Genomic DNA, 14,698 nt, shown 5'->3' with positions numbered 1-14,698 from the left:
TTTTTTTAAATCGTGATTAATTTTTTTTTAGTTAATCGCATGAGTTAACTGCAATTAATTGACAGCCCTAGTAATAATAATTTAATTCTACCCATTTTTGCATCAATCTTGACGTTTCTCCCCCATGGAGGGCAGAAGCTGGAGGAGCAGCACCCCCGCTCCTTGCCACAGCCATACTGTCCCACTTACATTTCGAGATTTCTCCCTGGCAGGAACTACTTTCCATGGCCCAAGGAAATATTTTTTGCAGGGACTTTCTGCTTCCAACATGTTTTAGTAGATTTTAGAGACACCATAACACTGAGAATTAGTTCCACCAGCTGTGCATCCTGGGTTACATGGGAGATGGGAGGGCATGCCTGGCACCAGGCTGAGGGGCCATCCCGGGCTAGTGCTGGGCAGGGGTTAGAAGTCCCTTGGCAGCTGCCTGCCACCTGCACAACCCCGTCCAGGGCACAACAGGCAGGTGAGCCTTTGCCTCTCTGAGCACAGAGCCTTTCTCACCACCCTCTGTCCTCTGCTCCCTGCAGCGTCCATGGTTCCTCAGCGGAAGAGTGAGTTTGCTAGCATCGTGCTGCGAGCACTGCTCACCGGGGCCTGCGTCTCCATGCTCAACGCTTGTGTCTCAGGTACGGCCCCAGCTACATTTCACTGTCCCGGGTGCCTGCTGGGACGGGCCCCTGACGGGCGGTGGGGACGAGGGGAGTCTGGAGCTCTGAGAGAGCAGGGGGAGACGGCTGCTGAGTAGACTGGGTCTTTGGGAAAGTGAATTGAGAAACTGCCATTGATGGGGACAGATAATCTGTTTGAGACCCCAGCTCAGTCCCTGAATATAATGCGGGAAAGAGATGGCAGTTAGGCGCACAGTACTGTAGGCTCTCCACTGGCTGATGCCCCTCCCTGGGCATCTTCAACAAGGACTAGGCCGAGACCCATCAAACTCATTTTCACTAGTGACCAAAGCCTAGGGTTGCCGGGTGTCTGGTTTTTCGACCGGAAATTCCAGTCGAAAAGGCGACCTGGCAGTGTCCGGTCAGATGTACTGAGCGGATACCAAAAGTCCGGTTACCACAGGTCGGGGTGGGAGGTGCCAGGCCATTAACCCCTGCCAGCCCCTGCTCCGCTGCGCTGCCTCCTACCTGCATCTCAAGGGCAGGCTGCAGCTCCTGTCCCAGCCCCAGAGCAGAGGGAGCCCAGCTGTGGTAGGGGAGGTGGAGAGGATTGAGCGAGGAGGAGGGAGGGGAGAGAACAGCAAGTGATGGGTGGGGGGAAGAGGAGTGACAGGGCCTTGAGGGAAGAGCTGGGGTGTGGGCGCAGCCTGGGGAAGAGACATAGCAAGGGCAGGACCTTTGGGGGAAAAGACGAGGTGGGGGCAGGGCCTCAGGGGGAAGAGGTGGGGCAGGGAGGGTCTGGTTTTTAGAAATTAGAAAGTTGGAGCCAGGATTTGTCCCTCTGTCAACAGAACAGAAAGGCCCACGTGCTAACCCACTGCGATTGGCCTCTGACCTCAGACCAAAGCTTGCCTGTGCTAGGCAGAGTGACAACGGGGTCAGCCCGAGGCGCAGCCGCACCAGTGCCGACCAGCGCCCCAGCTTGACCACGAAGTGCTCCCTGGTGGGCTCTGTGCTGGCTGCCGGCCTGCCCAGGAGTGTGGCTGGCTGGCCGTGGCTCAGCACAGGCAGATTCAGTGTCTGCCCTCTCCTCCCTTTCCAGATCCACGGCTGTGCTCAGAGTCAGGCCCTGCTCTGGGCTGCTTTTTGTCTGGCTCCTGCCCCTGAGGACCCAGGGAATGGTGCTGCCTGGCCTGGGGCTGGAGGATTAAGCCCTTCCGTTAGAGGCTCTGCAGTCTCTCTGCAGCATGCATTCTGCCCAGACCCAAGCAGTGTGGGGCAGGAGGAGAAATGAAGCCTGCTCCTGGACCCCTGCCTCTCACCAGCCTTCCCCACCCCTCCAGTGGGCGATATGACACCCAGCATCCCCTCCTCATACAGCAGCAGGAGAGGCAGCTCAGGGCACAGCCTGGGGTGACATCCTGGCAGAGGCCTATGCAAAGGGTCAGTCAGAGAGTCCTGATTGGGTTGGAACATCTGTGCCCTGCGCAGGAGCAGCAAGGGCAGATGGCCCAGCTGCTTGGCTCGGCCACCCCATAGAGGGATGTGAGGCAGTCCCAGCCCCGCGGCTGCAGCAGGACACTCAGTTCCCTTGTGTAACTGGCCCCTGCTCTCAGAGAAGAGCCCTTATCCATTATGCCACTCACAGGCCTCAGCCCTGCTGGCCACGGAGAGGGGCCAGCAGGCCCATAGGTGGCTGGGCATTGTGAGTGCCCAGTGTAAGGGGATGGGCCCTGTCACTGTGTGAGTGGGGCTGTGCCAATTGCCAAGCATGCTCACGGAACGGGTATGGAGAGGCCTGGGGCAGGGGCAGGCTGAGCTGGATGCTCTGGGCGGTCCTTGCACAGAGAGGGGTTGTGCTGGGGCCAAAATAGCCTGGCCCAGGGCCCACTGGAGCACCCCTCGCTGCAGCCATGGGGAATAGCCCACATCTGCCCCCCATACTCCCTGTGTGCTTCCACCCTGCCCTGTGCACGTGGTGACTCCCAGCCCACTTCCTCACACACTCCCTAAAGCGCCAACCACCCACCCAAAGACTCACTCACCACTAGAGCCCTGTGGTGGTGGGAGGTACAGTCCCTGCTTTCCAGCTCCCTTGGATGGTGCTGGACTCCCAGGAGGGCCTGCGCCATACGCAACTTTATGTCACCTTGGCTCCTCTGCGGCTGGTTCTGGGCAAGTGTCATGCTGGTGCTGGCTCTGCTCTGGCTGAGCAGCACTGCCCCACAGACACAGGCTCTCCCATCCGCCTGCTGTCCAGCAGACTCTCCTGGGCACCTAGCACATTTGGGGTGGGGCCCAGAGCCTGGCTGGCCCATAACACCTGCTTGCAGAGCTGCCGTTGTTGGCTTGTGCAGCCTCCTGGGATGAACCTCGGGGCGTTTCATGTGACCATTTCAAAGACCAGTCCAGGGGTGTCTCTCTGCCTCCCGCACGGGCCACGTCGCTGAGGCACCGTGTGCATCGGCAGAGCACACCCAGGACATCCCAAACGCAAGGAAGTCAAGCGAGTCACGTATGGCTGGCACTGACTCAAAGCCACGGCAGGGGTCCCGGCTGCTGCAGGTCCTGCAGGCTTGGAGAGGCTCCCTTAGAAGGTATTATGCTACTTCCCACTCCAGGCTGCTGGATCGCGGGCGTGAACACAAGGCACTCCTAGCAAATACTGGCTGTTTCTGAGACCAGTAACACCCCGTGTAACAAACTCCTTCTCCTTGCCGCCAGGCATCCTGTACGTGCCCCGAGGGGAAGTGGCCGACTGCTCTGCATTCCTGAGCACGGCAACCTTTAACACCACCAGCTACGACATCTACATGTGCTGCCGGCAGCTGTTTGCTAAGTGAGTTTTTTGTCCTTAACCAAGCACGAGGGGCCTGGCCACACTAGCTGGGTGTGGTTGTTGCCTGGCCTGGGTCTGCGTCTATGTCAGGGGGGGCAGCTGGCCCTTTGGGAGCTAATGGGGCTCAGACCCACCCACACCGGTGCAGCGTGGCATGGTGAGGTACTCCCTTCTGCCACTGGGGGCTCGACCCTCACCTAAAGGGCGCAGGCCAAAAAGCAGGGCCGCCATCAGTGTCCCAAACAAGGGCCAGCGGCTCCGGTTGGCAGGGCTCAGAACGGGCCCAGCTTGAGGGGCTGCAGTGGCGTGTGTTGAACTAGTTCTCCGAAGGCCCTTTGGACTGTAGCCTGGCCTGAGAGCCCAGGTGGGGCAAAGGGGAGATTTTGAAACAATTCCAGGCATTGGCGTCACAGCGATCACTGACCGTTTCGCAGGCCAGCACCAGTGCGGTGACGGTTCCTCCTGAAACTTTTTGGTTTTGGGAAAAAAGGCTGCTGGTTTTGAATGGAAAAAAATGTGTAAAAAATGTCCCCTGGCCGTAGACAAAAAATGCAGCAGCAAGAGGTCTGTTGCAGGGAATGCAGGGGTAGGGGCTAGGCACCCACAACGGCGGGCAGGGCCTGACCCTGGTAGTGGGTGTCTGCAGGGGAGGGGGCTGATCATGAGTGGGAGAGGGCTTTGAGTAGAGGGAAGTGCTGAGCTGTGGAGAGACTGTATAGGCTGCGGAGGGGTTCTCAGCTTGGGGAAGTGGTGGGACAGGTGAGGGTTGGGTGCAAGAGGCTGTGGTGTGTGTTGGGCATGTGGGGAGTGGCGGGGTAGAGCTGGATGGACATGGGAGAGGTTGGGACTAGAAGACAGTGTCACCAATCCCAGTCATTCAAAAATCATGACTCAGGCCCCGAACTACCATGAGTTTGGCTAAAAAATCATGAGATTTTTCAACTAATGCAGCTGGGTCTGAGTTTGCCTTCTCCTGGCAGAGCCATTGGGATCACAACTGGGAGGGCTAGACACTGCCTTTTTCCCAGTGAAATCTGAGAATCTCCTGTAATCACCTGACTCCAGGAGCTGGGGCTGTAAGGAAAACCCCCACTATCACTGGGCAAGTGATTAAACTCTCTTGGCTGGGCAGCACTGAGGTGGGGGAGGGCATTAAAGGGAGATAAGCCATCCCAGACAGACAGGCGGAGGATTCGAGGCTCTGGGCCGTGGGGAGAGGAGACCCTGTGGAAGTGGGTGGGTCGGTGGGACTGGGGAGGGGGTGCTGTGCTGCAGTCAGTGTCAGGCCATGGCGTTGGTGTTGATTCCATGGCAAGGTGTCTGTCTGGTGCAACTGACCCTGACTGCACTCTCCCTTCCAGCACTGTGCTCAGCAACAACGGGACCCTGTCCTTCACCGGCAGCTGGGTGGGACTCGAGCTCAGCATGGCCTCTCTGACACAGTGCTGCGGGCACTATAACAACACAGTCTGCGCTGGGCTGCCCTAGAGGAGATGGGCAGCCACCCAAACCAGCACTCGCCCACGGCGCCGGCTCCCAAAGCCCAGTTACAGACTGTGTGAGAGCAGGGCATTGGCCAAGCACTGCTGGTCCATGGCTAACCGTCTCTGGAGCAGGATGGGTACAGCCCCATCAGCCTTTCCTCCTCTATTCCCTTTGGCTGCACTGCCCAGGAGCTGGGAGATGCTGTATTTTGGGCTCGACTCTCTTCCTCCCTCTAGCCCCATGAACCTCTCAGATGACACAGGACAGAAAGCAGCCAGAAGGCCCCAGATGGGGATTTCCTCTGCCAGTCCCCTGGATCTGTGCCCACCAGTGCAGATTACAGCAACCACCCTGGGGCTGGCCCCAGAACCAAGGAACACCGGAAGGCTCCTGGGTGGCTCCCCAGGCTGGGCCCTATTGACAATCCAGGCCTTATCTGACAGGTCCCTGTGGTTCCGGTATATGCCACGGTGGTTAATGCCCTGCAGACCCTTCCTGCTTGTGGACTGGGTCCCTTCCTGCCCAGCTGCTGGGCTGGGGGCCTTGTCCCTCACACTCAAGGAGGCTTTGTGTATGTTAATACTACCTACTAATAAAACCATGGAGAGCCCCGGGTGCCTCACAGCTCCTTGCGGTGCTCCTGGCCCAGCCCTCCTGGTTGGACTGTGCAGCTGCCACTCATCCAGACAGGGGGACTCCTCCCCAGGTGAGAGGCCACCCAGCCTTGCCCTGAGCATTTAAGCCAAATTTTCAGAAGGGCTCAGTGCTCATCACCCACAATTGGGGCCTGATTTTCAAACGCGCTCATCCCCCCATCCCCCAATCTCCCTGTGTGAACAGGGGAGCTGGGCTCTTTAGACAGTCTGGCTCAAGCTGTGGGGCAGGGGGCACTGAGCTCTTCTGGAAACCCCAGACTTCATTTTGTCCTTTTGCTTGGATCCACTGTCAACTCTTTCCCACCATGCACCGCTCTGGTGCTCCACCTCTCCCTGCCAGCCCCCATCAGTCCAGCCATCACTATTCCTGTCACACTGTGCTTAGGCCTGTACAAACGGGAAGACAGACAAGATCTCTCCCTGCTCTGTCAGGGTGGGTACTTTTGGTTCTTATCCCCAGCTGAGTCCCTCACCATCTTTGTGCTACTGATCCTCACAAGACCCGATGAGGTAGGGCTGCTGCTGTCCCCATTTCACAGGTGGGGAACTAAGGTATGGCAAGACAAAGGCCCAGATTTTCACTGGTACTTGGTGTAACTCTATATAGCTTTGCAAGGCCCAGGTGACTGCTGGCTGAGTCCCATTTCAAAAGGGACTTAGGGATAGCTCCACAAAGGGACTAGATTCAGGGTTGCAGCGCCGAATGCAGGGTGGAGGCGGGTCCTGTCATCAGAAATACTTAACTAGTCATTGAGATGGGGGGGCGTAGCTTCAATCCCTGCTCCAATAAGGAGACATAATGGAACAGCTTCAACAAGCAAGGTGGCCAAAGCCTCACCCTGGAGTACACCCTAACCTGGGGGACAGGGCACTGGCCTGGAACATCAGGGACTCTGCATCACGCAGAGTGGGGATTTGAACTTGGGTCTCTTGTCCTGGGTGAGTGCTCTCTTCATGGGGCTATTTGGTATAAGGGAGGCACCTCCACCTCCTGCTGTGCTCAGTATGGGGCTGGTCTGTTGATGTTCCCCAAGGCAGCCTCTAGCTCCCCCTACCATTGGGCCCTGCAGGAGAGCTAGGCGGGGGGATGACTTGTGTGAAAATCCTGCTGGGGCTTAGGAGCAAGCTAGACACTGGGCATCAAGCCAGAGGCAGCCATAGATATACCCCAGGGTAGAAAATTAAGTGCCTAGGGGACTTTACCAGTGCAAATGTAGGCACCTAGAGAGTTAGGTGGCCACTGAGCAGTAATTTTGAGGCTCTACATTTTGGACTTCGGCACCTTAAGTGCCAGGCCCCCAAATCCTGTTGTGGATCTATCACTTTAGGAGCCTCAGTCCTATTGTATGTCAATGAGATTCTAACCCTAGACCGGGCATTAAGGCTGGGAAAGGTGTGTGGGGAACATGCCTGCCTGCAGAGGGCCCTCAGGGAGAAGAGAAGGGCTGTTCCTAGCCCACTAGCTCACACTGAGCTACTGCCAGTCTGCCTGCCGGAGCTGGGAACACATCCCCAGCTGCAGTGCAGACAGACCCGAAATGCTCCTGCCTATACAGCACTCTGGGAAGCAGCAGGAGTCGTGAACCACTCTGGCCACGGCGCTGCCTTCCTTGGTGTGGGCTGCACCTTTGGGAGCTGCGCAGAGCAGCAGGCGGCCTCCACTGCCACCAACTTGTTCTGGGAGCCAGAAAGAGGCCTCTGGCAGGAGATGGGTTCCTGACCGCAGTTAGCAGCTCTCAGCAGTGTCAGCCATGCTGTGTACCAGGTCACATGGTCGGTGCTAGATTTCATCATGGTTATCATGGCCTTCTACCCTGGGACCATTCCTGGGGGCTGAGAAGGGGAGAAACTGCTTCTGTGTTGTTTGCTGCTGGTATTGCAGTGATGCCTGGGGGTTCCAAGCAGAGATTAGGGCCCCATGGGGCAGGACTCTATAACAATATCAAAAAGACAGTCTCTGCCCCACAGCACTCACAGATTTATGGAGAGCCTCAAAGCACAGGTGGGGTAGGAAGGCCAAGGGAGCAGTGAGAGACGTTGGTTATCTAGCAAAGGCAGAACAAGAACCAGTAGCCGGATGCTGAAGCCATTGGCACAAGCTACTGAGGGGGGGGGGTGGCTTCGCCAGCTCTTGATGTCTCCGAATCCAGCCTGGAAGCCTTTCCAGGAGATGGGCGTTGCCCAAACCCAAGTTATTGGCTCACTCCAGGGGTAAGTGGGGGAAAGGCTCTGGCCTGTGGTATACAGGTGGCCAGATTAGATGATGTAATGCTCCCGTCTGGCCTGGAACTCTAGGTTTTTGCATGTTGAGCATTAGCCTGTTAGGCACCTTCCTCCTGGGTCACCAGTGCCAAAATCAGACTTACCCAGGCTAGTTTGTAATAAAAGGTCCTTCCTCCCTGGCCCCCAGACCCAGCTGCATTGTGAGATTGGGCCCTATATTGCCTCCAGATCCAAGTGTCTGACCATATCTCCCTAGGGAGCGCTTAGACCCTGTGCCCTCACAGTAACACTGAGCAGCTTAGACTACAAGCTCCAATCTGCCTCATGCACCTGATAATCCTCCCAGAGCAGGTGGGGCACAAGAGCAGTAGGGAGAGTCCATGCCTGACCAAGCCAACAGGGCTGCTGCAGACGAATCCAGGCTGTGAGTCTGAAGGAGTGGCAACGAAAAGGTAACAGCTGAACGCCTCCATAGGGTGCCTGGGTGGTCCCAGGGGCAGCCCTGAGAGTTATTCAGAAAGGTTTCCGGCTTCTGACCTGTGGCCCTTCAGGGCAGGGTCTGTCCCAGCGCCCTGCCTGCACCATCCCCATTCAGGCAGATCAGTGGAACTTCCAAAAGCCCCTTATGCACCAGTGTGTCTACAGCAGGGGTTCTGGGAGCTGCAACCAGGCCCACACATAGCTGCCCCGTGCAGCCAGGCCCAGCTGCTACTGCACTGCACGTACACACATGCAGGTTACCCCTGCTTGAAATGAGGATCAGCTGCAGAGGTGCAAATGGCAGCATACAACAGCTTTGCACTAGGGGGTGGCAGCTACACTGGGGTAGCCCCATGGCTGTAATCAGAGCAAACAAGGCCCACATCAGCCTAGGGCAAGAGGTGAAGGCTCTCAGGGCTCAGAAAGATCAAGTTCCAGCATGGCAAAAGGAGAACAGGAAACTCAAGGTTGCGTCTTAGGACTCATGTGGCTCAATATGTTTATTAGTGAGTGTTCAGCAGGCACAACGGTATTTATGCTAGTCAAGTCCAGAGAGGACGGCAAGGCACTTCTGAGGGACCTGATCCAGCAAGGTGAACTTCACTGGTGAATAATACAGTGTAATACACCTTAGAGGGAATATTACTAATATGCATCTCAGGGGTCTAAATTACCTGTGTGGCCCCAAGAAAGGGAGCTGGGCATCCCTGTGGGCAGCTCAATGAAAGCCTCTGCCCAATGTGCAGCAGGACCAGTTACAGGCACCAGCAACACGTTTAGGTGCATAAAAACTGGGATTGAGAACAGTGGTGAAAACACCATTGTGCCTTCTCTAAACCGCTGGTACACTCTCGCCTAGCCTGCCATGTTCAGGTCTGGTTACCCCAGCTCAGAAATCCTGGTGGCCAGAGAGCAGGTGCAAAGATGAGGTGGAATGCAGCTGGGGGAAGGTTTTCCCATGCAGAGACTGAACAGATTAGCCATATAGCATTTAGGAGCGAGGGGACATGGAGAGATATGTAAGATTAGTTTGGGGCTCTTGTTTGCACTCCCAGATGAGCAGCCCAAAGGGAAGCCCAATGAAATTAAAAAGCAGCAACTTTCCAACTGGAAAAAGGGGACTGTTTTTAAACACACTATAGTTTATAAATGGAACCTGTGGAACTCCCTGCCCCAAGTGCTGGGGGCCAGAGCTCAGGAGGCTTGAACACAGAATGCGAATTGGATTTCAGAAAGGAATTAATTCAGGGACGTTCTCCGGCCTGCATTCCACACACGGTCAGCAGGATGGTGAACATGGTCCCTGCTGGCTTTGGAATGTTTGATTTGAATAATGAGAAGGGATGCAGCTCCATGAGAGGGGAGAAATATTTCAAAGGCCTCAAACCTTTCAGACATCAGGGCAAAAGCCAGCCCCTGCTTGATGGCTCAGGAAGCAACGTCACTGCAGCCATGGGAGCAGGGGTTTCAGACCTTCCTTTGGAGCACATCGCTGGCCAGGCTCTGGTGTACCTCATCAGCAGGCGATGGAGTTCCAGCCACGATGACTGGGAGCCGTTGGGTCTCATCACTGCACTCCTCAGAGATTGTACCTGCCTTGGGATGGGGGCTCTAGCTGTGCCAGGGAGGGTGCCGACTGAGGCACTGGTCTCAGGACCCGGGTGGTGTTGTCTACCCTACACCTGGGAGGGGGTGGGTGCAAAAAGACTCTAGAAAAATGAAAATCCTTATCCTTTGTCCCCAGCACCACACACAGTCCACCTCCTCCACCACACAGACAAACACCTGCTATGCTGGGCTTTGGGTAACACACTGCTAGGCACCATATCACCCCCCAGCTAGCTGGAGAGCAGGAAGAAGGGGTATCCTGGCCCCTCCAGCCGGGAGAGACGCACTGGAGAGCAGGCCAGTCCATCGCGCTTTATTACTCGCACACACCTGGTTGCCAATACACAGACGAGTATGTCCATGGTTATCTTACAACGGACTGACTGAGAGCAGGAAACAACCCCGGCAGAAAGGCGAAGTGCAGCCGCAGCCACAGAGCACAAAGCACCAGCCAGGCAGCTCCCTAGCACAGACAGCCGGGCCTGCAGCCTTGGCTGGGCACCCGGCTTTGTAACACCACAGCACTGCTGCTGCCAGCTCCAGTCACCTCCATTGGTACTGAAGTTCTGTGGCATCCCGGTCCAACGCCCCATGGTTGCAGCTATTCTGTGCTCTGAGCCCAACGGGACAAGGGCTCAACAGCTCCCCTCCCCCTGAGCTGGCCCAGTCTGACCATTAACTGCACTAGCCAGTTAACTGCGGTCACTGCTAGAAGAGGTGAGTTTTTACAGCGAGTTAACAGGCCCGAGCTTGCTCCTGTGGGATCCTAGTGGAGACAAGGCAGGGGTAGCTTTTACCACTGTGCAGCTAGGCAAGGGCACCTGCGGGGGGTATAGTACTGACCTCCCCAGCTCCACAGCAGTAAAAATTGCTCCCTGTGCCTTGGCACTGCTAGGCATTCACAGCAAGAGAGCTGCTGTGTATTCGTTCTCGTAAAACACCACCCGAATGTGCACCCTCCCTGTCCTCCCATGAGCAGGGATCAAGAGGGAGAAGGAAATCCAGCTGCACCTGTTACAAGTGGCTCTCTGCACTGGGGCATTATGGCAGCTGCCGGCAGTACCCCAGCAGGAGGGCTCTGGTGTGTTGGCAAATACCAGGCTCAACCCTAGAGCAGCGAAGGCAGGGTGTAGCTTTCACACGAGATAGCAGGTGGAGATAACTCATGAAAACTACCCCCAGCCATGTCTATACTAGGGCTTCCCCTCCTGTTAGCTTGCAGTAAGATCACACCTCCTTTCCTGGTGAAGATGAGGCCTATGGGGATTTGCAAAGACGGGCTTTCGGCAGCTTGGTGGGGACTGTTTTGTTTCCAAGGTTGGCTCTGCTTGCGCCTTCCCTGTAGGAACAGCCAGAGGCTGTGTCTGCGCTGTGGGGCTTACCCTGCCAGGACTGTTGGGAAGGCTCGGGCTGGCTGCCCGTAACCCTGTCACTGCAGGGAAGGCCTTCCCAGCTCCAGGGTTGTTAGTACTGCAGCCGAACAGCCGTTACCAACACACCAACCAAAGGGCACCGAACAGAAGCTCATGCTCACGGAGCAGGCTTGTCTTCACTGAAGTTTCACTTCCAGTGACCTGCTCGCCTAGCCGAGCCCTGGGTTGAGCCACAAACACTGTGGCAGTGACACCCCCAGGCAATAAGCAACCAACCAACTTGTGGTCAAATCGCTAAAGGAAACAAGCCCCTTCTGCTCGGCTGTTGTGATGCCCACACTTCACCGCTTCCCCAGCCCAGACAGGACCTGCATTCTAATGGAACAAGCAGACAGGGCATTTTCAGGCCCCCATTGTCTGCCATGAAGAAGCAAGAAGAGAGCACATGGCCCGTGTCTGCCCCTTTAAACAAGGCCACAGCCTCGCTGCCAGCCGCACTAGGAGGCAGTAGCCAAGGGAACTTGTGCCTGAGCCAAAGTCTGGCAGCATAAAGCCACAGGCACATCTCGCTCCCTGCCTCCGGTGCAGCTACATCACCAGCGCTGAAGCCATGAGACCTAGAGACAAACCAGAAGAATGGAGGCCTGTGGGGGCAGGGCTGACAGGCCTGGGGGGTGAGAGGCAGGCAGGGCTGGGACTGCCTCTGGGAGGCAAAGGAAGGGCTCACCTGTTGATCCCAGGAGCGGGAGGGTGTGTAGAGGCAGGGCAGAGTCGATAGAGCACAGCTGGGAAGGTGGGTTCAGACCTTCTCTGGATCCAAAGGGGTGAGCGAGAAGACCAGATGAATGCTAAATTACTGGGCTAGATGCCCAGGTGCACCACAGCAGCTCTTGGCATACAGGGGAGATAGGGAATGTGCCATCTTTCCACCGCTGAGCCTGGGGGGTGAACTGGCACCCCCTGCATGAGGTAGAACAGCCTTGAGGCTGCACTAACTTGAACCAGCTCCCACTAAGTCTCTCTGCTGGCCAGGATCAGTGGCCCCATCCCTATGCTGGCAGATGGGAAAGGTGGGGAGCACACGACAGGACTTGCATATAATGGGGAATCCTCAGCTTTGCCTTAGGGCAGCTTTAAATCTGGTTTGTGCTATGGCAGTATCACCAGGGCAAAGCCACTATTAAATCTTAACCCCACTCAGGGCTGCCTCACTGGGATGTCCTACTGCCCTGGTTGAGCAGAGCCCTTATCCCTACACTCCACAGAGAGGGGCTGGCTCCAATGCATCCCACCGACTCCATGCCAAAACGCACCCAAGGCTGCGGCCCAGCCCGTGACTTTGGCAGCTCACAAAGAGAGGGTGTTACTGGCCTGAGGACAACAGGGTGCAGCTTGACTTGGTCAGGGCAAGGCTAGGTTATTTCTTCCCAGCCCAATTCTGCAGTGATCCAAGTACCCAGGGCTGCATGTGGATGGGGTGCAGGGGAAGCTGCTTTGGGTTTGCCAGCGAGGGTGCTGCAGAGTGTACTGGCTCTGCTGGCAGGGATAGGCTTTTCCCTCTCCCCTTGGAGAAGGTTTGGAATATTTTTTCAGAGAAGCAGGAGGTTTCAACTCAGCGTTCCCCCCCCTCCCCATCTGCCCCTCTGGGCTGGCAAGACTGGCGACCACCTACCATGGTGATTGGCACATTACAACACAGACACCCCAAGCACTTCCGCTACCATAAGCAGCAGGGAACTAAATGGTGACATTTTAATTGCGCCCAGTAGATTCCAAAGTTAACACTCCCAGCTGAGAGGCCCCAGGGCAACACCACCCCCACCCCCTCGTCTGCATACTCGGGCAGACAGTGCTGCATTAGTAATCTGTGACACACATGTGGAAGATTGGCTTTGCATCGCTTTGCATCAGGGAAAGCAAAAAATCTGCCACATGGTTCTGTAGTGAGGGCTGGACGCTGCCAGACTTTCCGGGCCCTGGGAACCACAGAAAACACAGGGACATCCCCACAGGGCAAAGAGGGACCAAGCAGGCTGTCTAGTCATGCTCCCCTTACAGATTAGTGAGTAGGTACTGGGGATGGGGTGGGACCGGAGAGAGAAGTACTCAACTGGCCGGCTCAGGGAAGCTACAGCAGAGGTTAGTAGGGCCTGTGTATGGCCCGTCAGGGAGCTGGGGTCAGGGATTTTGGGCACGTATAGGGAAAACACCAGGAGGTGCTGAGAGCCAGGGGGGACCAAAGAGCTACCACGCCTTTGTGGCACACATGCCCGAGCGGGGTCAGTGCACTGTAGACAGCTGCAGGCTGGCAGGGGAGCACCAGCCTGCTCGCTCTCCTCCAGGGGTCGCTGGTTCGAGTTACCGCCAGCAGAGAACACCAGGGCCAGGCGTCAGAGCAGAGCCAGAGAAAAGCCAGCACAGTCTAAAGGAGGGACTCGGAAAACGAGCCCCAAGGTCACCATCAGGCAACAGCCAGTGCCCCCTGGTGGTCAGGCTGGCGCACTGCCCCAATACCCTCTGCACTGGGCACTGTGGCTCCTGCATGGCCCTGGCAGCTGGGGCTTCTTGGCAGGCTCGGCAGGCCTGGATGAGCTGTTGCTTTAAAGAGGTAACAGAAATGAGCTGCCATGCACCCTGCTGTGGCTGTGCAGGCCCCGCCGTGCACTGAGCCAGCTCCAGACCACTAGGCTACCCAGGGCACCCCGCACTGGTGCCAGCCTAGTCACTGCTTCACTCACACACCACACAGAGCGCAGTGCGGGGGGCGCACTGGGAGCCACAGGAAGGAGCAGCGGCTGGGTCCTCTTTCCAGGTGTGCGCGGTGGCACGCTGCTTTGTGGCTGCGCCGAGACTCTGGCTACTGCAGCTGGCTGGACCTGTCACTATCCAGCGCTTTGTGCTTCAGGGCCAGCTGGGCCTCCGCAGCTTCAGTGGATTTCCGGGAGGTTTTGGGGCTCACAGTGCCCTTCCGGGTGCCCTGGGGGCTTGCCAGGCCTTTCTTCTGTAACTGGGGGCTGGACTGGGCTGAGGGGGCCTTCCTGCCCAGGGAGGGGCTCTTGGAGCCCTTGGGCTTGGCTGGCTGCTGCAGGCTCTCCAGACTCTTCAGGCCCAGGATCTCACAGTAGCGGTTACACTGGTGGACAGCAGCAAACTGGTCCAGCAGGGCCGGGAAGCAGCTCTCCTTCAGCCCCTGGTACCTGCCAACAGAGCCATACTCAGGGCCAGTGCCCTGCCAAGGGGGCTCTGGGCCAGGGCGCCCTGCTCCCCACACACCCCCTGGCACGGCGAGGAGACAAGACACCTGGGCTGCTTGCAGGTCATAAGGGCTGCTGCCCTCTGGGCACATACACCTTGCCGTGGGTGGGGGCGCTGACTCTCCACCGGGCTCCCATCCCCTCTAGGGCATTGCTGCACGGTGCTCAC

General features: G+C 57.1%; 2 protein-coding genes across 3 annotated transcripts in view; one reads left to right on the top strand and one right to left on the bottom strand.

Annotated features, from left to right (window-relative positions):
• Positions 1 to 8,776, top strand: part of LOC102931628 (sodium/nucleoside cotransporter 1) — a 48,493-nt gene extending 39,717 nt beyond the window's left edge. The window contains exons 16-18 of the mRNA XM_043523945.1: positions 531 to 629; positions 3,336 to 3,450; positions 4,812 to 8,776. Coding sequence (XP_043379880.1) covers positions 531 to 629; positions 3,336 to 3,450; positions 4,812 to 4,938 — 341 coding nt within the window. The 3' untranslated portion in view covers positions 4,939 to 8,776. The remainder of the gene's footprint in view (positions 1 to 530; positions 630 to 3,335; positions 3,451 to 4,811) is intronic.
• A 328-nt stretch (positions 8,777 to 9,104) lies between these two features.
• ALPK3 (alpha kinase 3) overlaps positions 9,105 to 14,698 on the bottom strand; it is an 87,828-nt gene continuing 82,234 nt past the window's right edge. For both annotated transcript variants that reach the window (XM_043523944.1, XM_037911480.2), the window contains one exon: positions 9,105 to 14,472. In XM_043523944.1, coding sequence (XP_043379879.1) covers positions 14,133 to 14,472 — 340 coding nt within the window. In that variant the 3' untranslated portion in view covers positions 9,105 to 14,132. The remainder of the gene's footprint in view (positions 14,473 to 14,698) is intronic.

The sequence above is a fragment of the Chelonia mydas genome, chromosome 10, assembly GCF_015237465.2.
Source record: "Chelonia mydas isolate rCheMyd1 chromosome 10, rCheMyd1.pri.v2, whole genome shotgun sequence".
Lineage (NCBI taxonomy): Eukaryota > Metazoa > Chordata > Testudines > Cheloniidae > Chelonia > Chelonia mydas.
The sequence above is the reverse complement of the archived record's forward strand: the minus strand, read 5'-3'. Positions and strand labels throughout refer to the sequence as shown.